Below are 21849 nucleotides of genomic sequence, written 5' to 3'. Positions count from 1 at the left end.
AAAAAAAAAAAAAAAAAAAAAAAAAAAAAAAGAAGATGAACAAATGATAAGATAAATGGGGGCCGGGCGCGGTGGCTCAAGCCTGTAATCCCAGCACTTTGGGAGGCCGAGGCGGGTGGATCACGAGGTCAAGAGATCGAGACCATCCTGGTCAACATGGTGAAACCCCGTCTCTACTAAAACTACAAAAAAATTAGCTGGGCATGGTGGCGCGTGCCTGTAGTCCCAGCTACTCAGGAGGCTGAGGCAGGAGAATTGCCTGAACCCAGGAGGCGGAGGTTGTGGTGAGCCGAGATCGCGCCATTGCACTCCAGCCTGGGTAACAAGAGCGAAACTCCGTCTCCCAAAAAAAAAAAAAAGATAAATGGAAGGGAAGAAAAATGATGAAGAGAAAATGGTAGATGATACTTTCATTCAGCCAACTAAGGAGGGAGAAACCAGTGGAAAACGAAATCGGGAAGAGGGAAAAGGAGTATATAGGAAAAACAATAGATAGAATAGGGAGAAAAAAAGCAAATAGGAAGAGAAAATGGTAATAAGGGAAAAGGGTTCATGTTTTACCAAACCCTTACACCTTATTTCTGGCTTTAGAGCTCTGAGAAAGCCTGGACCTCACCTAACCCCCAACTACTCACAAGGCTACAGAAAACTGCTTGAGCTGATCGTAGCTCAGAAGGTATGACCCAGAATGGGGCTTCTGGTCATCCTGGAGGTCCTGGGATCAGCTTTAACTCTTAAGCCTGTTTCAATTCAATTCCACACATATTTGTCACTGTCTCTCAGTGCCTGACACTAGGTTACAGATAGTTTAGAAAACCTATATCTTGAGGAGAGACTTTCGCTTGACTTCCAAGAGGGCATCAGCTCCAGTAATGTTCATCCCATACCAAGCTCAATGATCTATGTCAAGGGCTGAAGGGAGTTTTCATTACAGGTCATCAAAGAAGGCTGTAGAGATACCTATATGAGCTAGATACCTATAGGAAGACACAAAATCCTAGCTTTGAGAGCCCCCCCCCACGCCAAAAATATTCCAGGTAGGAGCTTGAGCTAATAAATTCAGGACTCTGACTAGGGAGTGAGGTAGAACACAGTCCCTGTGAAGCCACTGCTAAGTCTCAGAAGGTCCAATGGGGGATACCCCAAGGCTACTGCCTACACCTGCACAAGAGTCTTCACTCACCAGATCACTGACAAGTGGCAGTGGCTTCTTTCTGCGTAAATCCGGCATGCTGTCAATGCCATAGAGCCCTCCAGCTGGCCTGAGGAGAGAAGAAAATATGTCAGAATCTTCAGTCCTGATTTGAGTTACTGGTGGGTTCAGTGTTCCACTCCCCTCGTTCTCTCTCTCCCTAGAGGAAGATGAACTGACCTCTACCATGTGTCTTTGAGACGAAGAGGGAAGACAGAAAGTCAGGGAAATAATGCCATGGAAGAGCAACCAATAGAATCTATTCTCACAGTACCCCTCAGTGTCTCTTACAGTTTTAGCTAAGGACTGAGGCTCTTTTATCCCACAGTGACAGTTTAAGTCACCTCAGATTATCTGAAGGCACTTTTGTGCTCCATAAGGCAAGGTAGAAATTGGCACTCAAGAGGGCTTCTCCCCACACTCAGGGCAAAGACACTGCTCTCTAAAGATAAGTCTTTCCCAGCCTGTGCTAGAACAGAGCCCACAGGAATGGCTCTAGAGGAAGAATCTAGGTGAGACTATCAGACAATGGCATATAGAAGGATCCCGTCTCCATCCAAGACTAAAAGAGTCACCAGTTCTATCTGCCTAGGCATCCTGAAAAAAAGCCTTCTCCATGGAGAAAGGAGCCCTCATAATCAAGTGGAAGCAGGGGAGGTGGGATGAGAGACTTCCAAAAGACCTCTTAAGGGAAGAAAAAACAAACATCATTTAGAAAGGAAACAGCAAAGGGACTCTGTGAGTGTGGCCTAGCCCTATGGACACATCAACAAAGCCTGGGGAACAACTACATCTAGAGCAGCTGGACATTTCTAAAACTTTTATGCCTTTTCTATACTGATTAATTTTATCGTTCTTTTATAACAATATGTAATAAGAACAGAAAACGTACCCAAAAGAAATTACACTGAGATAATCTACATTTTAACTTCAATTATTCTATTAATGTACTGTCTTCTACCAGAATTCCTTCTTCACTTTGGGCCTTAGTGTCACTTCATAAAAATCTCTCTGGTCTTAATGAAAAGAACTCATATACTTTGTTTTAATGAGAACAAAGAGGTTGGGAATGTTGGGTAGCTGGGCTGTATATTACAGTTGGTCTAAAGGCAGAAATATCCCAACAGACAAAGTAGGTACTTCTAGCTATCTAGGCAAAGAATGGAACCAAAAACTGGGTCAAGTCCAGGAGTTGAAACAGGCCACTCAATATGCTGATTTCTAATAAACTTAGCTCCCCGAACACAGGCAGTAAGCTGTGTTTTTAATGAATTTACCATACCAAGGGAAGTTCTATACTTAGGACAGCTTCTAAGGACTAAGATGAAAGAAAAGGAAGAAAGACAATAGGGAATTATTTAGAAAACTACTGCATGGCTCCATTTAAAAATAGTCTGGATATATTCCATTAACATGTATGTATTTTACAATTATTAGAAGGAAAAAAACTAAAGATCATTGAAGAAGCAACTGGTGCCACAACTTTGTAGCTAATTCTAGAAACTACAATATGTATCTCTTAAGCCAAGAAGTTTTTTGTTTTGTTTTGTTTTGTTTTACATAAATGATATTTCAATGAAAGAAGAAGGGGGCAGTTCATTCAATGATTAACTCTTGATTAAAAGAAGACAAACTCAAAAAATAACAGATGCTGACAAAGCTGCAGAGAAAAGAGAACACTTATACACTGTTGGTAGGAGTGTAAATTAGTTCAACTATGTGGAGAGCAGTGTGGTGATTCCACTAAAAACAAAACCACCATTCGACTCAGCAATCCCATTACTGGGTATATACTCAAAGGAATATAAAGTGTTCTACCATAAAGACACATTCACGAGTATGTTCACTACAGCACTATTCACAATAGCAAAGATATGGAATCAACCTAGATACCCACCAATGGCAGACTGGGTGAAGAAAATGTGGTACATATACACCACAGAATACTATGCAGCCATAAAAAAGAATGAGATTATGTCCTTTGCAGGAACATGGCTGAAGCTGGAGACCACTATTCTTAGCAAACTAATGCAGAAACAGAAAACCAAATACTGCATGTTCTCTCTTATAAGTGGGAGCTAAATGATGAGAACACATGGATACAAAGAGGGGAACACAGGCCTACTTGAGGGTGAAGGGTAGGAAGAGGGAGAGGAGCAGAAAAATAACTATTGTGTACTAAGCTTAGTACTTGGGTGATGAAATAATCTGTATAACAAACCCCGGTGACATGAGTTTAACTATATAACAAACCTGCACATGTACCCCTGAACCTAAAAAAAAAACGGTTAAAAAAAAAATTTTTTTTAAAGAAAGACAACACATTGCAAGGGAAAGGAGCATGTAAAAATGTAGCAGATCATTTATCTGATCTTTCTTCTTCCCTAGCCACAGTAACTACTGAGAATTCTGATGTCAGAAGCCACTGTAGGAAAAGGGGAAAAGGAGGGTTCAGAGAACCAATTGGTAGTATTTGTGGGAGGGAGTGGGGGATGGGAAGGCACTTAACCTCTCTTCTCTCTTAAGAACAGTCAGTTCTTAAAACAGGCTACAGTTGAGCAGCTTAAAATGACTGGCACAATCACATGGGTCTGAAACTCCCAAACAAGAAGCACAGACAGAACATACAGAGTTCAGAAAGGGATGCTACTTATGTCCTGATTAAAGTGAAATGGAACAAGTAGATGACTCACAACAGCTGGACTAGGACCGAGCCTAGGGAGTAACTTCCACACCATCAACAATGGAATGGATAGAATGAATAAGATCTGGTATCTGATAGCACGACAGGGTGACTACAGTCAACAATAATGCATTGCACATTTTAAAAAAACTGAAAGAGTATAAATGGTGTAACACAAAGAAAGGATAACTGCTTGAAGTGATAGATACCCCATTTACCCTGATGTGAGTATTACACATTGTATGCCTGTATCAAAATATCTAATGTAACCCATAGACACACCTACTATGTACCCACAAAAATTAAAAAACAAATGAAATGGAAAAAAAATGTTTCCAAATGCAGATATATTTCGAATTTCCTCTTTGTTCTACTTAAAAAGTATATCACCACTATGAAAGGATGAACCAGAAATTACAGAGGCAAGGGTAAGAAGGCCCCAAAGCTCTCTCCCCTGCCCCAGGCAAACCATTCTGCAAAGTTCCCTCTTCTGTCTCTGAGGAATCAGTTAGCAGAGTTCTCTCCTCTGCACCAGAGAACCAACCAACCTATAAGGGAACCTTTTCCTTCCCCAGGACGCAGCTTATGAAGCTGTCTCCCCTGCTTCCCAGGGGAAAAGGTAAAAGTGTCAAGAGAGACTGAATAAAATCCACAGAATTACTTACCCTTCCGGGAGCCACTGAGGCAGAGAGGGGTCACCATCATCTGGAATCTTTAAAAAGAGATAGGAAACAAGTTAGATCCTGGGAAAGATGGGAGATTGCCTGTAATTGGAGCAGCGATCAGTAGAGCACAAGCCCAGAGCAGTGTAAGTCACATTCACTACCTGGTGACAGCCAGGCTGACATCTAAATCAATGCCCTGATCAGCCAGGGCAACAAACAGGCTGCTGAAATCAGTGATACTTGTCTCCTCAGTGAACAGGACTTAAGGCAAAGCTCACTGAGGTCCCAGGGCTCAAGTCTACTGGAATGGCAGAACTCATGTCACTCTTATATGAGTAAACCAAGCACAGGAGAAGGGCCTACTTAGGCTTCCAGGCCTCACTAAAGCAATAGGACACCTACAGAGTCCAGTCTTCCTCCAGCTATATTCCTAAACTCCTTTAATGTCCCAGAGTCAGACCTGGTCTCTCTGGAATCCTATCTCATCTTGTGGTTGGATTTAGTTTGGGTGCCTTGAACCCCTTACTCACTGACGCTGAGTATACTCTCTACATTTAATAAACTACACATTTAACAAACAAGAGAACCCAAGGTAGATTAGACACCTAGATTATCATTGTAGTGAATTTTATAGGCCCTAGAGTGAGAAGTCAAAACTTGAGGCACCAAGTAATTCAAGGAAGGAAACAGTTCAAAAATCACCTTTTAAAGGTTTCTGTACCAAAACAAAACAAAATAAACAAAAGCAAATCCTTCAAGTGGCATGCAGAGAGTTCCAAAGCTGCCAGAGTACTCCAGAAACCCAATAGCACATGCTTTTTTCAGGCACAAGAAACCTAGTGCTAACAGGTCTGGGGCTTCCTGCCCCTCCTTGTTCCCTTCCACCCCCAAAAACTTCCCTGCCTCCTAACTATCCTGGAGAAAATGAGCTCCAGAAGGGAGGTAGAATTCAGGTGCTTAGCTTTCAACAGTGAGAGATGCTTTGGAGAGCTAAAGGTGGGAAAAGTTATGGATAGAATGAGGAAATACAAAGGAGAATAACGGTGCTAACAGAGCTAAGGGTGATGGAAAAGTGAGGGAGAATTACCTGGGTCAGCAGTAGGCTCAGATGAACTTTGGATTTAAGTTTTGAGATAACCTGTTAGGTTGTCTGTGTTTTACTCAAGCCTATCTTGCTACTGCCCACAGCCCCCAGTCCACCTCATCTGCCTCCCATCCTTTCTATAGATAGTGTGATATTGGTAATGGGAGGGGCAGGTCCAAAAGGCAGTCAGAAGTGGCTGATGCAAAAGACAATGGAAATCGTATAGAAGTAACGACAGTAGGTGTGAAGTAATGGGAAAACTGCAAGTCTCCTAAAGTTGCTTATGGAAGGGAAGGGGGTGAGTGTGAGGGAGCCAATCCCTAAATCCCTGGATCTTACCAACCAGAACTTATTTTCCCTCTGGTAACAGCCACTGCACTCAGCAGGTTCTTATTTCATACCCAGAGTGAGATATTTGCCAGAAACCACTAGGCTTAAGGAAACAAAGTTAAAAAGTCTTCGAGAGCTTGGCTCAGATCATGCACATTTCCTGCTCTTAGAGGGGACAACACATCTGCAGAAGCCTGCACACGCAGTACACAGCATGCACACAGAGCCACTGAAGGAAGGCAGCGAGTGGGAGGAGGTCCAGACAAAGTACCCACAGGAGGGTGCACTAATAGACACAACTTGTGTCTGAAGTAAACACATGGTGAACATGGATCCTAGGCTTATGGCTTCAGAACATAAGCTTCAGAGTGTACCGTGATGTGCAGAAATTAATCCAAGGAGGATTCACAGTATTTACTATGGCCCAAATCACAGGCAAAGCAAACCTTCATGGTCTTCAAGAGCCAGTGCTTGCAAGCACAGGGCATTAGTATACCATGCATTCACATGGTTTGGGGAAACCACACAACAGGTCTACAGAAGCTTGTGCTCACAGAGAGGTCAGGAAGCCTAGTCAGAGCACAAGTACATTCACACTTAGGGCCTCAGGCAAGAGGCACGAAATGCCTGCAACAAATCCTCCTCTCAAATATGAAGTACACATGCGTGCTGGACACAGCCAAGGTTTTATAGCATATGCCAGAGTTTGCAGCAAAGGTAGACAATGGACACACACTGAGCAGAGTAGGAGAAAAGGAGGGTAATCAGTGTCTGGGGGAGTCAAACTGAGTATAAGCACACACATGCCACACTGAATGCACACCCACGCTGGTGCACACACATTCCCATAGTGTGCTCCAGGGATATCTGCAGGAGCACACACAAGCAAGAAGCATGCACACAAACTGCTTTTCATAAAAATAGACTGCATGAGCCAAAGCTCAGAGGCACAGATCATGCACGTACATGTGCATGTATACACACACACACACACACACACACACACACACACACACCGTGCTTGGGGAAGGAGGGGAGGGAAATAGACAAAAAAGGACCCAAAGGGTCATGGGCACAACCTGAAGGGCTCCTCGCTTTCCTTCTGCAAGGAAAAAAAGAGCAGAAAAAAAGGGCAGAAAGGTTAGTAGATTCAGTCCTATAAGCAGGGAACCAAAAGAAAATGTCAGCTAAACTCTGAGGGACATGGAAGAGAGCGAGAGGTCCTCAGGACAGCTAAGCAGTTCACAGAGCCCAGCTGACTGGCTTCCAGAATCCTTCCCACCTGTATTTGCTGGCCCAGGCTTTTCAGTTTGGAACATCCCTGGAGCTACTTAAATCAAGGGACAAAATCTACCCAGGGATTCCAGTCGTCCTTTTCCCCTTTCCAAGGTGGACTGCATTCAGGGTCAGGGCTGCCAAGGCTGCAAGACCAGCTTTATTACCAAGGACCACTCCAACAAACTATCTAAGCTGGCTGAGCACAGTTATTTCCTTCCTCAGAAGCCACATGAGCTTATTCTAGATCTAGTATAAGTCCTCAAACTCCAAAGGCCCTGGTGGCTGAGTCTTTTCCATTTTGCAATGCAGGCTTGGCCATGCATTCACCCAATGAGCTCTGGTCTGTTTCTCAGACCCAAAATTAAGTTGGGCCAGGGTAGATCCTGGAGTTAAGGCAAGGACCAGGATGCTGAATGGCTACAGGCTGGGGGCATCAACTGGCTGCTTTCCTAATAGAAACTACAGTGATCTAGATGATAAAACCATGACTGCCATCCCAAATCTGATTATTTATCAAATCCAGGACAATACTCTAAAGGAAACTGACACTTTCAGAATGGTCCAGTCAAGCCATAACAGGATAAGAATAAAGCCCAGAGATTATGTTTTTCCTGTTCATCAGAAACTACATTGCCTTCTAGGCCATACTTGGATAGGCCCACAGTTTCTTCTCTAAGGAAAGTTCACCCACCTCGGTCCATCAGTGCCCCTCCACTTTCTTTTCTCTTTTAAAGACCCATAGATATCACATCACAAGTAGAGGGGAGAATTCAAGAATCAAATTCACAGGTTCCCAATTTTTCAAGCTATTTCCGATTACTTAATGGGTCACCTGTCCTGGACTAGGTGACCAGGAATCCTCTAAAACAGTACAGCTCCAGGAAAGTGGGAAAGATAAGAAAGATACTTCCAGGAATGGGGACATATCTCTTCCACATCTACATCCCACTTCCCCCAGGATAATCTGTTCCCTTTGAGTAAGAAAATTAGGCAAACAATCCTTTAACTGACCCCATTAGTCAAACTGGAAAATGTACCTCTCCTCCTGCACTATCTTAAATACATTCTACACACCACGTCAAAGTTGATTGCGTCCTTCTGTTCCCCACAGATTTCCCCATAATTCCTAAAGTACAAAATCCAATCAACCCACTGACAGAGCCATCAAGGCTCTCCATGATCTGACCCAAATCCCCAAATTCCTCTCCTCTGCCCACTTTCCTGACCCCATATACATTCCTAGAATCTAATTGTCTTGTTTCATGAAGAGATCATATACTCAAAACCCCACATATTTATTTACTCATTCTGTTCCATTAGCCTGAAGTAGCATCTCACACCTCTTTCCATAGAGGAAAATCCAACTCTTCCTCTAAAGCACAGTTCTGGGAAGGCTTCTCTGATGCCCACCCAAGCAAGAGTTAATAAGGCCATCCTAGTGCATCTAAGTTACATTCATCCTTCTCATTGGTATTTAACATATAATGCCTTGACAAGTCCCAACATTGTACAGATGAGAACCAGAGCAAAGAGATGCAGATTTTTAACTTCAGCTGGGACCTCTGTGTCACTTGATACATCTCTCGATTCTACTAATCAGCTCACTCTTCCACTTCTCAAAGGAGTTATACCTAACCTTCAGATACCTATTTTATCCCAACACATTAACCACAGCTTAGTGTGTATCACCTAGATATCCCATGCTAGTTCAAATTCAACATATCCTAACACTAAACTTATATCTTCCATCTGTAAACTCCTTCTCCTGTCCCCAGCCAGACAATGGATCTCTCCCTCTCTGCACTCTGTCCCTATTCAATCACTCAGCCCTGTACCTTCTACCTCCTAAATATCTCTGGCATCCACTCCTGCCTCTCCATTTCACACTACCACTATCATCTTCTCTTAAATGGATTATAACAGGAGACTCTAAGCTGACCTCTCTGCCACTAGACTTGCTCCTCTCCAATCCATACTGCACATCTCCCATTTCAAAACTCTAGTCACATTTTTTCTTTGCTGAATTGCATCAATTCTCCCCGTTGCTTATTGTAGCACATAAAGTGCTCCAACATTTGTACTTTCCCTTTCTAGCTTACTTTCCTTCCACTCCTCATGTGTCCTGTATTCAAGTCTTACTGAATACTGTCCATCACATCTGAGACTTTTCACACCTCCCTCCTACACCCAGCTTACTGGGTGGACTCAGGAATATTCTATAAGACTTAGTTCAAATATTAATAACTATGAAATGTCTTTATCTGCTTGCCTTCCCAAGGTAGAATTAGGTGCCTCTCCACTAGCTGCCCATGGTCTCCACCATTCTATGTGCCCACTTCTAAGACAGTATGTTGTTAATACTGTTTTGTAGTATTATATATTGTACCTGTCTGTATAAACATCTTCCTTTATGCTATTTCTCACTTTATACTACTTCTTCAGAAAAAACATTATATATTATTTCAACTTTGTAGCCTGAGGACTTAGCACATCTCCTATCACTTGTATGTAGTAAAAGAAAACTATAACTTTCAGGACTTAGAAAACAACAGCTATTCTAAGAAGTTTATCTTGTTCAACCAGAGAAGTATACATCTCTTAACAAGTAGCCTGTACCATTTTCCAGGCAGTAAGGAACTGCTGAACTAGCTATTCAGTTGGTCCCACCCATTGGACAGATACTAAAAAAAAATTTTTTAGGCCGGGCGCGGTGGCTCAAGCCTGTAATCCCAGCACTTTGGGAGGCCGAGGTGGGTGGATCACGAGGTCAAGAGATCGAGACCATCCTGGTCAACATGGTGAAACCCCATCTCTACTAAAAATACAAAAAATTAGCTGGGCATGGTGGCGCGTGCCTGTAATCCCAGCGACTCAGGAGGCTGGGGCAGGAGAATTGCCTGAACCTGGGAGGCGGAGGTTGTGGTGAGCCGAGATCGCGCCATTGCACTCCAGTCTGGGTGACAGAGCGAGACTCCATCTCAAAAAAAAAAGAACGTATTATACTAAGGGCTGGTCATGGTGGCTCATTCCAGTAATCCCAACACTTTGGGAGACTAAGGCAGGAAGAAGGACAGCTTATGGCCAGGAGTTCAAGACCAGACTGGGTAACATAGTGAGACCCCCATCTCTATAAAAAATGAAAAAATTAGCTGGGTGTGGTGGCGTGTGCTTGTAGTGGTGGCATGTGCCTGCATGTGCCGTGCAGCCCGAGATCAAGGCTGAAGAGAGCTCTGATGGCTCCACTGCACTCCAGCCTTGGTGACAGACTGAGACTCTGTCTTTAAAAAAAAAAACATCTTTTTTAACCAAAAAAATTTTAAAAGAACCTAACGTGCACACTAGGCACCATTCTCAGTCAGTGCTGGTGATATGGCAGTGAATGAAACAAACTCCCTGATCCTGAGAAGCTTTTATTTTAGTAGGAGGAGCAGATAATAAACAATGATGAAGATGATGATAGTAGCTGATACTAATCAAACATTTATTTTGTAACTGGCATTTTATTTGGGCAAGCTCATTTATTTCTCATAACTCCACACTGGGTAAATACCATTATTACCTCCACTTCTTTGATGATTAAATTGAAGATCAGAGAGGTTAAGAAAGATGCCTAAAGTCACAGCAGGCGGGGAAGTCAAATTTTGTAACAGGCATTCTTGTTCCAGGGTCTGTTTTCCATACGAAATAACGACATACTGTGTCATATGTGATAGAAAGTCTGCTGAAAAATTCAGATAAGTGAAAAAGATAATGCCCCCTGATGATGGAGGTAGAGTCGTTATTAAAAATCTTAAAAAAGCCGGGCACGGTGGCTCAAGCCTGTAATCCCAGCACTTTGGGAGGCCGAGGCGGGTGGATCACGAGGTCAAGAGATCGAGACCATCCTGGTCAACATGGTGAAACCCCGTCTCTACTAAAACTACAAAAAATTAGCTGGGCATGGTGGCGCGTGCCTGTAATCCCAGCTACTCAGGAGGCTGAGGCAGGAGAATTGCCTGAACCCAGGAGGCGGGGGTTGCGGTAAGCCGAGATCGCGCCATTGCATTCCAGCCTGGGTAACAAGAGCGAAACTCAGTCTCAAAAAAAAAAAAAAAAATCTTAAAAAAAGGTTGTCAGGGCGGCCTCACTGATAAGTGATATCAAAGCAGAGACTTAAAAGAAATGAGTAAAGAAGTCATTTGAAGTTCTGGGAAAAAAAAAGTATTTTCAAAAGAATATACAGCAAATGCAAAGCCTGAGGTGAGAACATAATTGGTGTAGAGAAACAGCAAGTTTGCAATAAAGTACCAGTTCAAATAGGGCTCTACAGACCTTTATAAAAACTTTGGTTTCCATTCTGAGTGAGACAGGAAATCACTGAGCAGAGAAGTGATATAACCCAACTCATGCTCTATGACAACTACTCTGATTGGTGTGAGAACAGACTGTAGAGGGACAAGGTTCTAGAAGAAAGGGGACTAGTGAGGCCACTGCTGTAATCTGGATGAGAGAAAATGGTGGCTTAAACAAAGATGATAGTGGTGAAGGTAGAGATAGTGGCAAGATATTTTTTAAAGGTAGAGGAAGCAGAATTTACTAATGGACTGGATACAGGTTGTGAGAGAAAAGGGGGAGTCAAGAATGACTGTATGGATTGGGCCTGAGTAGCTGCAAGAATAAAGATGCTACTGATGGATAAGAAAGACAATAGGAAAAGCAGGTTTGGCAGGGGGCTTGGGAAGAAGGATCAGGAGTTTGGTTTTGGATATGTTGAATATGAGATGCCTATTTATATTCATATGGAGATGTTAGGTGGATTTGGAATCTGATGTTCATGGAAAATGTCTAGGCTGGAGATACAAACCTGGGAATGCTTATGAAACTCATGAGATTGAAAGATTATCACCTAGGAAGTAAGTATAGGAAGTCAAGATTGAATCCTAGGATGCTACAAGGTGGGGAGAGAAAGAGCAAAGATAACTAAGAAGGAACAGCCAATAATGTTTGGGAAAAGGGGGAAACCAAGACAGAAAGGTGTTCTAAAAGCCAAATGAAGAAAGTGTTTCAAAAAGAAGGAACTGAGCATAAGGACAGACCAATTATCAACAGAACAAATTGAGTCCAGACATTAAATTCTTACATTTATGGTCAGTAGATTTTTGACAAGAATGCTAACACTATTCAATGAAAAAAGAATAATCTTTTCAACAAATCATTCTGGGACAACTAGATATCCATATGCATAAGAATAAAGCTGGAGTCCTACCTTATACTATGCACAAAAATTAACTCAAAACCGGCTGGGCATGGTAGCTCATGCCTGTAATCCCAGCCCTTTGGGAAGCCAAGGCAGGAAGATCACTTGAGGTCAGGGGTTCAAGACCAGCCTGGCCAACATGATGAAACCTCCTCTCTACTAAAAATACAAAAAATTAGCTGGGTTTGGTGGTGAACTCCTGTAATCCCAACTACTCTACTCAGGAGGCTGAGGCAGGATAATCACTTGAACTAAGGAGGTGGAGGTTGCTGTGAGCAGAGATCACGCCACCCCACTGCACTCCAGCCTGGGCAACAGAGTTAAATTTCATCTCAAAAAAAAAAAAAAAGAAAAAAGGATCATAGACCTAGTATACAAGTAAAAACTATAAAACTCTTAGAAAAAAACATGGGAGTAAATCTTTCTGACTTTAGATTAACCAATGGTTTCTCAGCTGTGACACCAAAAGCACAATCGAAACAATAAAAATGGATAAATTACACTTCATCAAAATTTAAAACTTTTGTGCTCTACTTCATACCCATTACAATGGCTATTACTTAAAAACAAACAAAACAAAACAAAAAAATCAGAAAATAACAAGTGTTGAAGAAAATGTAGAGAAATTGGAAGGAACCCTTGTGCCCTTATAGTGTAAACAGAAAACCGTGTAGCCACCATGGAAAATGGTATGGTGATTCTTCAAAAAAATTAGAATTACCATATAATTCAGCTAAGCTACTTTGGGGTACATAGCCAAAAGACATAAAAGCAGGGACTCAAAAAAATATTTGTATACCCATGTTTACAGAATTGTTTACAATAGCCAAAAGGTGGAAGCAATGTGTGTCCCAATGAGTAAACAGATAAATGTGATACATGTGTACAATGGAATACTATGCAGCCTTTAAAAGGAATGAAATTCTGGCATATTACAACATGGATGAACCTTGAGGACATTATGCTAAGTAGAATAAGCCAGTCATAAAAGGATAAATGTTACTTGATTCCACCTACATGAGGTGCTTAGATCAATTAAATTCATAGAGACAGAAAGTAGAGTGGTGGTTGCCAGGGATTGGGGTGAGATGGGGATGAGGAGTTATTGTTTAATGAGTATAGAGTTTCAGTTTTGCAAGATGGGAAAAATTCTGGATATGAAAGGTGGTGATGATTGCAGAATAATATGAATGTACTTAATGTTATAGAACTATATATTTTTAAATGGTTAAAATGTTCCACAGAATATTCAGAAAAAATATAGTTTAAATAATACATTTTATGTTATGTATATTTTACCACAAAAACTTTCTTTTTGGTTTTCAGTAAAGACAAGGTCTCACTATGTTGGTCAGGCTGGTCTCAAATTTCTGAGCTCAAGTGATCCTCTCACCTTGACCTCCCAAAGTGCTGGTATTATAGACATGAGCCACCACACCTGGCCAATAGAATTTTTTTTAAAACAAAACAATTTAAAATATGCTTCGAAGGACACTGTCAAGAAACTGAAAAGACAACCCACAGAAGGAGAGAAAATATTTACAAATAATATATCTGATAAGGGAGTTATATCCAGAATATATAAAGAATTCCTACAGCTCAAAAACAAAAGAAAAAAGATCAATTTAAAAGTGGGCAAAGGATTTAAATAGACATTACTCCAAAGAAGATAGAAAAATGACCAATGAGCACATGGAAAGATGCTCAACATCATTAGTCACTAGAGAAACACAAACCAAAACCACAATGAGATACCACTTCACATCCACTAGGATGCCTACAATAAAAAAGAGAGATAATAACAAGTGTTGCCAAGGATGTAGATAAATTAGAACCCTCATATGTTATGGGTGGGAATGTAAATAGTACAGTGACTTTGGAAAACAGTCTGGCAGTTCCTCATGGTAAACATAGAATTACCACATGACCCAGCAACTTTACTTCTAAGTAAATACCCAAGAGGAAAATATATTTCCATACAAAAACTTGTATACAAATGTTCATAGCAGCATTATTCATAATAGTCAAGAAGCGGTAACAATAACTCAAATGTCCACCAACTGATGGATTTAAAAAATGTCCATCAATAAATATTGTTCAGCCAGGAAAAAAATGAAGTACTGATACATGCTACAACATCCTTAAAAACATTATGCCAGGCCAGGAGTGGTAGCTCATGCCTGAAATTCCTGTACTTTGGGAGGCCAAGGTGGGTGGATGACAAGGTCAAAAGATTGAGACCATATGGCCAACATGGTGAAACCTAAAAAATTAGGTGGGCATGGTGGCACACACCTGTAGTCCCACCTACTTGGGGAAGCTGAGGCAGGAGAATTGCTTGAACCCAGGAGGAGGAGTTTTCCGTTTATACGAAATGTCCGTAATAGGCAAATTCATAGAAACAGGAAGTAAATTAGTGGTTGCCAGAGGCTGTGGGCAAAGAATTGGGGAGTGGCTGCCAATGGGTAAGAAGTTTCTTATGGGGTGATGGAAATGTTCTGAAATTAGATAGTGGTGATGGCTGCATAACTATGAATATACTAAAAACCATTCAATTCTTGCTTTTTAAGGGGCTTTAAGGTGAATTTTATGGCATATGAATTATAACTCAATAAGGCTGTTATAATAAAAAGAGGGAAGTGATCATCAACTGTGTTAAATTGGTGATTTATAAAAGGAAGACTGAAAATGAACCATTAGTTTGGCAATATGGGAGGAATTGAATGGCCTTGATCAAAGCTATTTTGGTGGAGTGATAGGAATAAAAGAAGTGAATTTTATACAGTGCATATGAAAGTACTTAAAACAATACCTGGCACATACCAAGAAAAAAAAAGATGAAAACTAACTCAAATTAATCGTAAGCTACAACTAGTAAGCATAGGTCCTAAAAGATCCCAAGCAGAACAGTAAAGAAAGCAGAATTTTCAAATGCTTCCTTATGCTGGTAGCCTCTGTGATACTGAATCAGTTTACTAGGTCAGGGGACTGCCCCAGTGAAGTCTATGTTGGTGAGAGTCTGGCCTATGTGCTTGTCCTGCTCTATGCAAGGGAGTGCTGGAGCATCCTATGATTCGTTCTGCAGCCCTCGGGCCAGACTGAATCTTGGAAAGGACCCAAAAATGTGGCTTGCTTTCTTATTGGTGCTTTAGAAAACCTCCTTCTATTCATCAAAACTGCTGCTACTACCACCTGCCTACCATGGCACCACAAGTTTCTGCACTGCCTAGAAGGATGTAACCCAGAAAGGAAACTTTGCAAGCTGAAGAGTAAGACACACGTGTCCTCGTCATTGGTGCTCATGCTAACATCAGCTCCCACCACTATTTAAAGAAGTATTGCTTTGATATTTGTTGTTTCTACTGTTGCTGCACTGAAATAATTTCTCAGTGCCTGGGAAAAAGGAAAACAGGCTGCAAAGTTATGAAGAGAGAGAGAAAAATCCCTTACGGCTGAGAAATTACTGCCTCAGAAAGTTTCCTGGAAGAGGTGATGTATATTGAAGAATAAGAAAATTCTGTTCGGCTGAAATGGTAAACATAGCATTTTATGTTAGAGGGAATCATATATGTATGAATATACTAAGAATAAAAAGTCCAAGGCAAATTTGTATGACAGCAAAGCTTCCTTTTGAAAGACTTATGGTGGGACAATGGGAGATAAGGCAGGAAATGTAAACTAGAGACCAATTCTAGTGACCTTGAATGCAAAGTGAAGGAATTTAGACTCTTTCTGATAAGCTCTAAGAAGCAGCTCTAGGGATACTTGAAATTTTCATTTTTTAAATGTAACTTTATGGCTTAGTATTATATTCGTATGATTCAAATTCTAAAAATTAAAAGAAGGCACACAGAGAAAAATCTCCTTTCCATTCCATTAGTTTTTTCACCTAATACCTTTCTCCATGGGCAACAATGTATTCATTTCTTATGTATCTTTCATTAGATATTCTATACATATACAAGCAGACACTATGTGTGTGTGTGTATTGTATTCTTTCCCTCTTTTTATACAAATGAAAGCATCTTACACATACCACTCTGCACTTTGCTTTTTTTGTATGTCAATATATCTTAGATAACTTTCCATTTCAGTAAAGAGCTACCTCATTCTTTTTGTAGCTACACAGTACTATATCCCACTTTTTGGATGTGCCAATAATTTATTTAGCCAGTATTTCCTGATGAATGTTTAGGTTATTTTTAATCTTTGCTATTAAAAGCAATGCTTCAAAAATAGCCTTGTCCATATGTCAATTCCACACACATGTGAAAATGTGTCTGCAGGATACATTCCTGTAAGTCGTGTTGAGGACTTAAAGGGTATATGTATTTGTAATTTTGATAAATTTTGCCAATTACCTTCCTTAGAGATTATGCCAGTTTATACTCCCATCCCACCAGCAATGTGCAAGTGCATGTTCCATCACACCTTTGCTAACACAATATGCTTCATCATTTAGACGTTGCCTTAGGAAAATTAATCAGGTTATATGCATAAGAGGACAACCCCATTTAAATTTAAAACTGGATGAATATAGCATATGCTCTTTGGATAAATTTAATTTTGATTGGGAGAAGTAATTTTAAAGCTACATATCACCATACTGCCTAGAAAAATGTTCTCTCACTTCTTATAGTCAAAAAACATTCCATTTGCCAGCTCTCAGGTGAGCAGCTTTTAGGGGGAGAGGGAAGAAAGGGAATATGGCATGTGGAGGGGCAGCGGTGGGCTCTAGGGTTGGGTCAGCACTATAAGCATCTCCTGGATCCCCCAAATCAGAAATAAGGTTCTGTGTCAGCAAGTCAGATACTAGGAAGAGACAGGTTGGAGTAGGGGAAATTCCCACAAGAGCCTATAAGATACAGAAGCCTCATCGCTACTGAGGAAATGTCAATCTTGGCTCAGCAAAAAACCCATGGAGAAGACAGCCCTTCTAGTGCCTGTAGGCAGTATGTCTCATCCTCAACTCCTGCCTCTTACTCCCACCCCTTCTTTACATCTGATATCCTAAAAGCTCTGCAGTTGCAAACTTTCTGCTCTAGATGTTCCTCCCTCTTCTGAACACTATAGCACCCCAACAAGAGATTAGAAGCTCCTTAAGAACAGCTTACTCTTGCTTGAGAACCATTTTTCACTCCATTTCCCACAGGATTAGGTTAAGCTCTCTACTTGAGTAATTTAGCCTGATTCAAGCTATGGACCTCCCCCATCACCTTATGAAACTCGCCACCACGCCAGGTCTCATGCTGGCCAGATGGAGGCCGTACCTTAGCCAGCTGGGACCCTGTTAAATAGAGACTCAGAATACCTGAGTGTATGTCTTCTACTGAGAGATGGCTTGCCTTCTGTACTAGCTTGTGCAAAAGTTTTTTCTGCCTTAGTCTTTTCTCTCTTAGAACAGTCTTAAAATTGTTGATGCACTTGTTGAGATAAATGGTCTCTGTACACACTTGGTCTAGGCTTACTCTGCCCTGCTTAGGAGATTCAGGCCTGGAACAAGTCTCACTTCCCAGACACGGAGCCAGAGCAAAACTTGGCAATGAGTTATTAGAAGCAAGAGAGAAGTTGCTTGGACCTTGAGGGGTTTGCTCTCCCTGTGTGGAGATGCCAACTCCACCAGAGACCACACTGAGCAAGCTTTCACTCCCCTGACTCCCAGGGCTCTCCAGTGAGCAATCCCGGGCACCCCCTGAACTCACTGTCCCAAGAAGTTGATCACTGTTCTCTGATTGGGAACCACTCTCATTGCTTTCCAGGTCCTCAGGAGTGATGGACCCACTGTTCTCCAGCTTCTGAAACACCCCCTGCAGAGCCGAACGAAAGTGGTGAATTGCTCGGCCCAGTTTACTTGTATAAAACTTGATTTCCACATCCTCATCCTCCTGAGAGCCATCCAGAACACAAGAGGACTTGTCAAAGACATCCTTGAGGACCTGAGCAGCACATTCCTCCTCTTCATTCAGGTCAATATGAACCAAGTCACTGAAAGTCTCAGGCCCTATGATAATCTCCTCCATCATGCTGTCGCAGCTCAGAGCGGCAAGCCTTCTGGACTTGTCTGCCAAAAGGTCCTCTAGTTGCTTTGAGCTCAGAATATTGAGCCCGGCCTCATAGCCTGGGAGCTTGTCCTCTGAATTTATTTTCTCTGTCTTCAGCAACCCAGACAGTGACAGGCAGCTGCAGGCCTCACTTTTATCATGCCAGTCATTTTCTGGTTTTCCTACTTTACATGCTTCATGTTTTTGGCTACACTGTTTTAAAAACTGGGACTTCCCAGAATCCTCCTCTTTTGAGATTAATACTAGGGCAGGTTCCTCACAACCTAGAGAAGCCTCTTTCCCTGATAGTTCACCACAGCTGCCACCGATAACTTGAGATGTTCTTGATGTTTCTTTTATTTCATCCCCTAGCTTGGGCACATCACTTTCCTTTGATAAATTGTTCTTGAGTAGAAAGCAAGGGCCTTGCTGCTCAGGGGACTGGTGTTCTCTATGTTGATCCTGAGCCTTCATCTGATATGTTCCTGTTATAGGTCCCCTGTCCCCTGTTTCCATCTGAAGAACTGGTTCATCCTGGTTTAAAGAAGTACAGCTATGATCCTGATGTTGAAAAAATGATATGGACTCCTTTTGAGGATTCTTATAACCCTGTGGGTAGCTTGGTTCTTCTCTGGTGGCAATTCGGACTCCCACATTCTGCAAGAGGATAGATTTCTGCAAGATGAAATCCCTATGCTCTAGATGAGCAAGCTTTACAACAGTGGGTCTAGGGGCAGGGGATGTGCCTGCCCTGTAAGCCTTTCTGATGTACCTGTTGCACTGCATGCCATTAACACAAAGGTGCTTGGCTAGAAAGCTTTCCACCAGTTCCATAGTATTTTCCCCAACTTGTTCAGGAAGTCCATACAAATACAGAATGGCTTCCTCACTGGGTCTGTCCACGTGGGGTTCCCGGGCCTTTTCCCCCACACATACGTTGGCTAAGGAACTGCTGCTCACCTGTAAGCCTTCTATTTCACTCAGTACTGAGTCCACACAGCTAGAGACTTCATCCACGGAGCCCCGGACTTGGCTCAAGTGTTGCCGCAGCTCAGCAATCTCAGTCTGGAGACGGCTGATGCCTTGCAGCTCTCTGACGATGTATTCTACTACATCCCCCAAAGGCTCCCGCTGTTCATGGCTATAGCCTTGGCCATGGCCTCTGGACAAAAGGGTCTTGGCTTGGTTCCTCTCTGAGGGCTCTTGACAGCTTGTGGTAATGCTGATAGATGAGGGATCCTGAGAACCAGACCCTAAAACATAGGTAGTGGAGCCCAGAGGAAGCTGGCTGTTGGTCTGGTGCCCAAAGCTGCAAAGCTGGGCCAGGTCCCCATCTCTATCTCCACCAATGGCTAAGGCTGCTGACCCACAGCAAGGGGGCAGGGAGTTGTCCTCTGGTAAGGATCCAGCAGGGCCAGAGGACTTGCTCTTGGTGCTACACATGGTCTCTGCCTTAGCCTTATCTGGGGAAAGCCTGGAGGAGGGTCCCAAGGTAACCATGATTTCTTCCTCTGACTCTTGCAACAATCGCTTCATTTTCTCCCTCAGGGTCTGAGGCTTTCTCTGCTTCTTCCTCTTATTTCTGGTCAGGATGCTTAATAGAGATTACCTTGGAAGGCAACAGCCTGTCCTGCTCTTTTCAGTTTGTTTCTAGCAATTATTGCTGGCTGACGCTTTGGGCTTAGCCCACAGTGCTGCCTGGAATGGCCCCATGTGTGGCCTCCAAACCTGGCACATGCCCCTGGATCCTGGCTTGATTTATCCTGTAGCTAGTGAAAAAGGAAAACAGTGCACTCAGGTCAGAAAGTAGAAGGATGATTTTAATTTGAATCAGGTTGTCAAGCAGGAATAAAAACATTATCACCTAAGATTACAGGAATCAACCCTGACCTGCCTCCCACCCCAAACTTAAAGGCTATGGGCAGTCAGTTCTTTCTCATTAGCTTCCCATTGGAGTATCAATGTAAAATTAAATAAAATCCTTGTGTTCTGGGCCAGTATCCAAAGTCATAGGTATTGAGACAAGCTGCTGGGAGGTAGATGAGGTAAGGTCAATGAACAACTCCTTATTTGAACTTCCACGGAATTCAGTACTAGGAATCTGGCTCAGGAATGAACAAACACATGCTTAACCACCAAGGCTCAAATCACATACACAGTGAAAGACAAGACATGGAATGTTTCCTTCTTTCTTTTCCAGTTTGTTGTTTTGGTGAAGACTCTACTTACCAAAAGTTTACACCTGCCTATGTTTGTAGCACAAAGTATTTTCCCTTTGTTGAGCAATGGCAACTATTCACTTGGAGAAAGGACCATGGCAAGTATTTAAGCTTAGAGGAAAAATTATTTCTTTACCTAACTCTAGAATAAAGTGGTACAGTATGCACACAGTCACTGTTCAGACGTAGGTGGCATTTAGCATGTTTAAATCTAGAAAGGCAGGTAGCCAAAGACACATGTCTCATGAACTCACAACTGCGGAGGAGGGAGGTTTAGGCTTAGCTTGATGCTCCTGAGCTCCACTTAACAATCTCTAAGGTTTGGTGCAGCTAATCAATATCTGGGTTTGGCTTTCCTGGCCCACAGAGGATCTTTCAGAGCACCACAATAAGTGATTGTGCAGCACAGTCTACTGCTCAAGTATTAATAACAAAGGGTTGCTCTAACCCTCTGCCTGGCCTAGAGAGAGTATTACATGGACACGTGGGGGAGGGTTACCTCACAGAGGGCTCCAGGGTGATTTACTGTTCTCCAATAAGTAAAGACAGACTTGCCAAGGATCTAGTCCCTATACCCTAAGCTATTGGTGACTGCTCTACAGAGGCAGAGATGACAATTACCTTGTATGGAGTGAGAATACATTCCCTTTTTACCGAGAATGGCAGAGTGCATGCAAGCAGCAGAGTGGAAAGTACAAGGGGGAAAGCAGAGACCTAGGAGGCATGTGGGACAACTAATACTCCAGTTCTGCTAGGTCTCCCTGGGAGGGGTAAGATGGATTGGTGCGAGTCACGCTATCCTTCGTGTTCTTTGACCAGAGATGCTTTCCTCATTTTCTAGATTTGATGGAGATTTCTAAATCTTCTAAACCCTGCCTCCTTTTATTTTCCCAGCACTCAAGTTAATCCTAAAAGGAAGAAAATGCCTTAAAGAACATAGGCAGACTACTCTCATGGGAGCCCATTTTCAGGAAAGGCCACCACCTACATCTAGTCTGTGGGCCTGGAATTTAAAAGCACTGTGCTTCCCCAGACTAGGAGGAACCAGAAGGGTGAGTCAGAGGACTTGGGATAAAGATGAAGCTGACTCTTTTTACTAGAAATAACTAGGCCAACAACCA

At 42.3% G+C, this 21849-nt stretch overlaps 1 protein-coding gene across 16 annotated transcripts in view; it reads right to left on the bottom strand.

Annotated features, from left to right (window-relative positions):
- Positions 1-21849, bottom strand: part of UNC13B (unc-13 homolog B) — a 234021-nt gene that overhangs the window by 34510 nt on the left and 177662 nt on the right. For 15 of the 16 annotated variants that reach the window (XM_032239961.1, XM_032239962.1, XM_032239966.1 and 12 more), the window contains 2 exons: positions 4541-4587; positions 1184-1262 (listed from right to left, as the gene is read on the bottom strand). In XM_032239961.1, coding sequence (XP_032095852.1) covers positions 1184-1262; positions 4541-4587 — 126 coding nt within the window. Of the gene's footprint in view, positions 1-1183; positions 1263-4540; positions 4588-7033; positions 7057-17779; positions 20279-21849 lie in introns of all 16 variants that reach the window. The other variant, XM_032239959.1, reaches the window with a different exon arrangement.

Source organism: Sapajus apella, unplaced genomic scaffold (genome assembly GCF_009761245.1).
Source record: "Sapajus apella isolate SASKATOON/1434 unplaced genomic scaffold, GSC_monkey_1.0 scaffold46, whole genome shotgun sequence".
In the NCBI taxonomy this organism is placed as follows: Eukaryota; Metazoa; Chordata; class Mammalia; order Primates; family Cebidae; genus Sapajus; species Sapajus apella.
The sequence above is the reverse complement of the archived record's forward strand: the minus strand, read 5'-3'. Positions and strand labels throughout refer to the sequence as shown.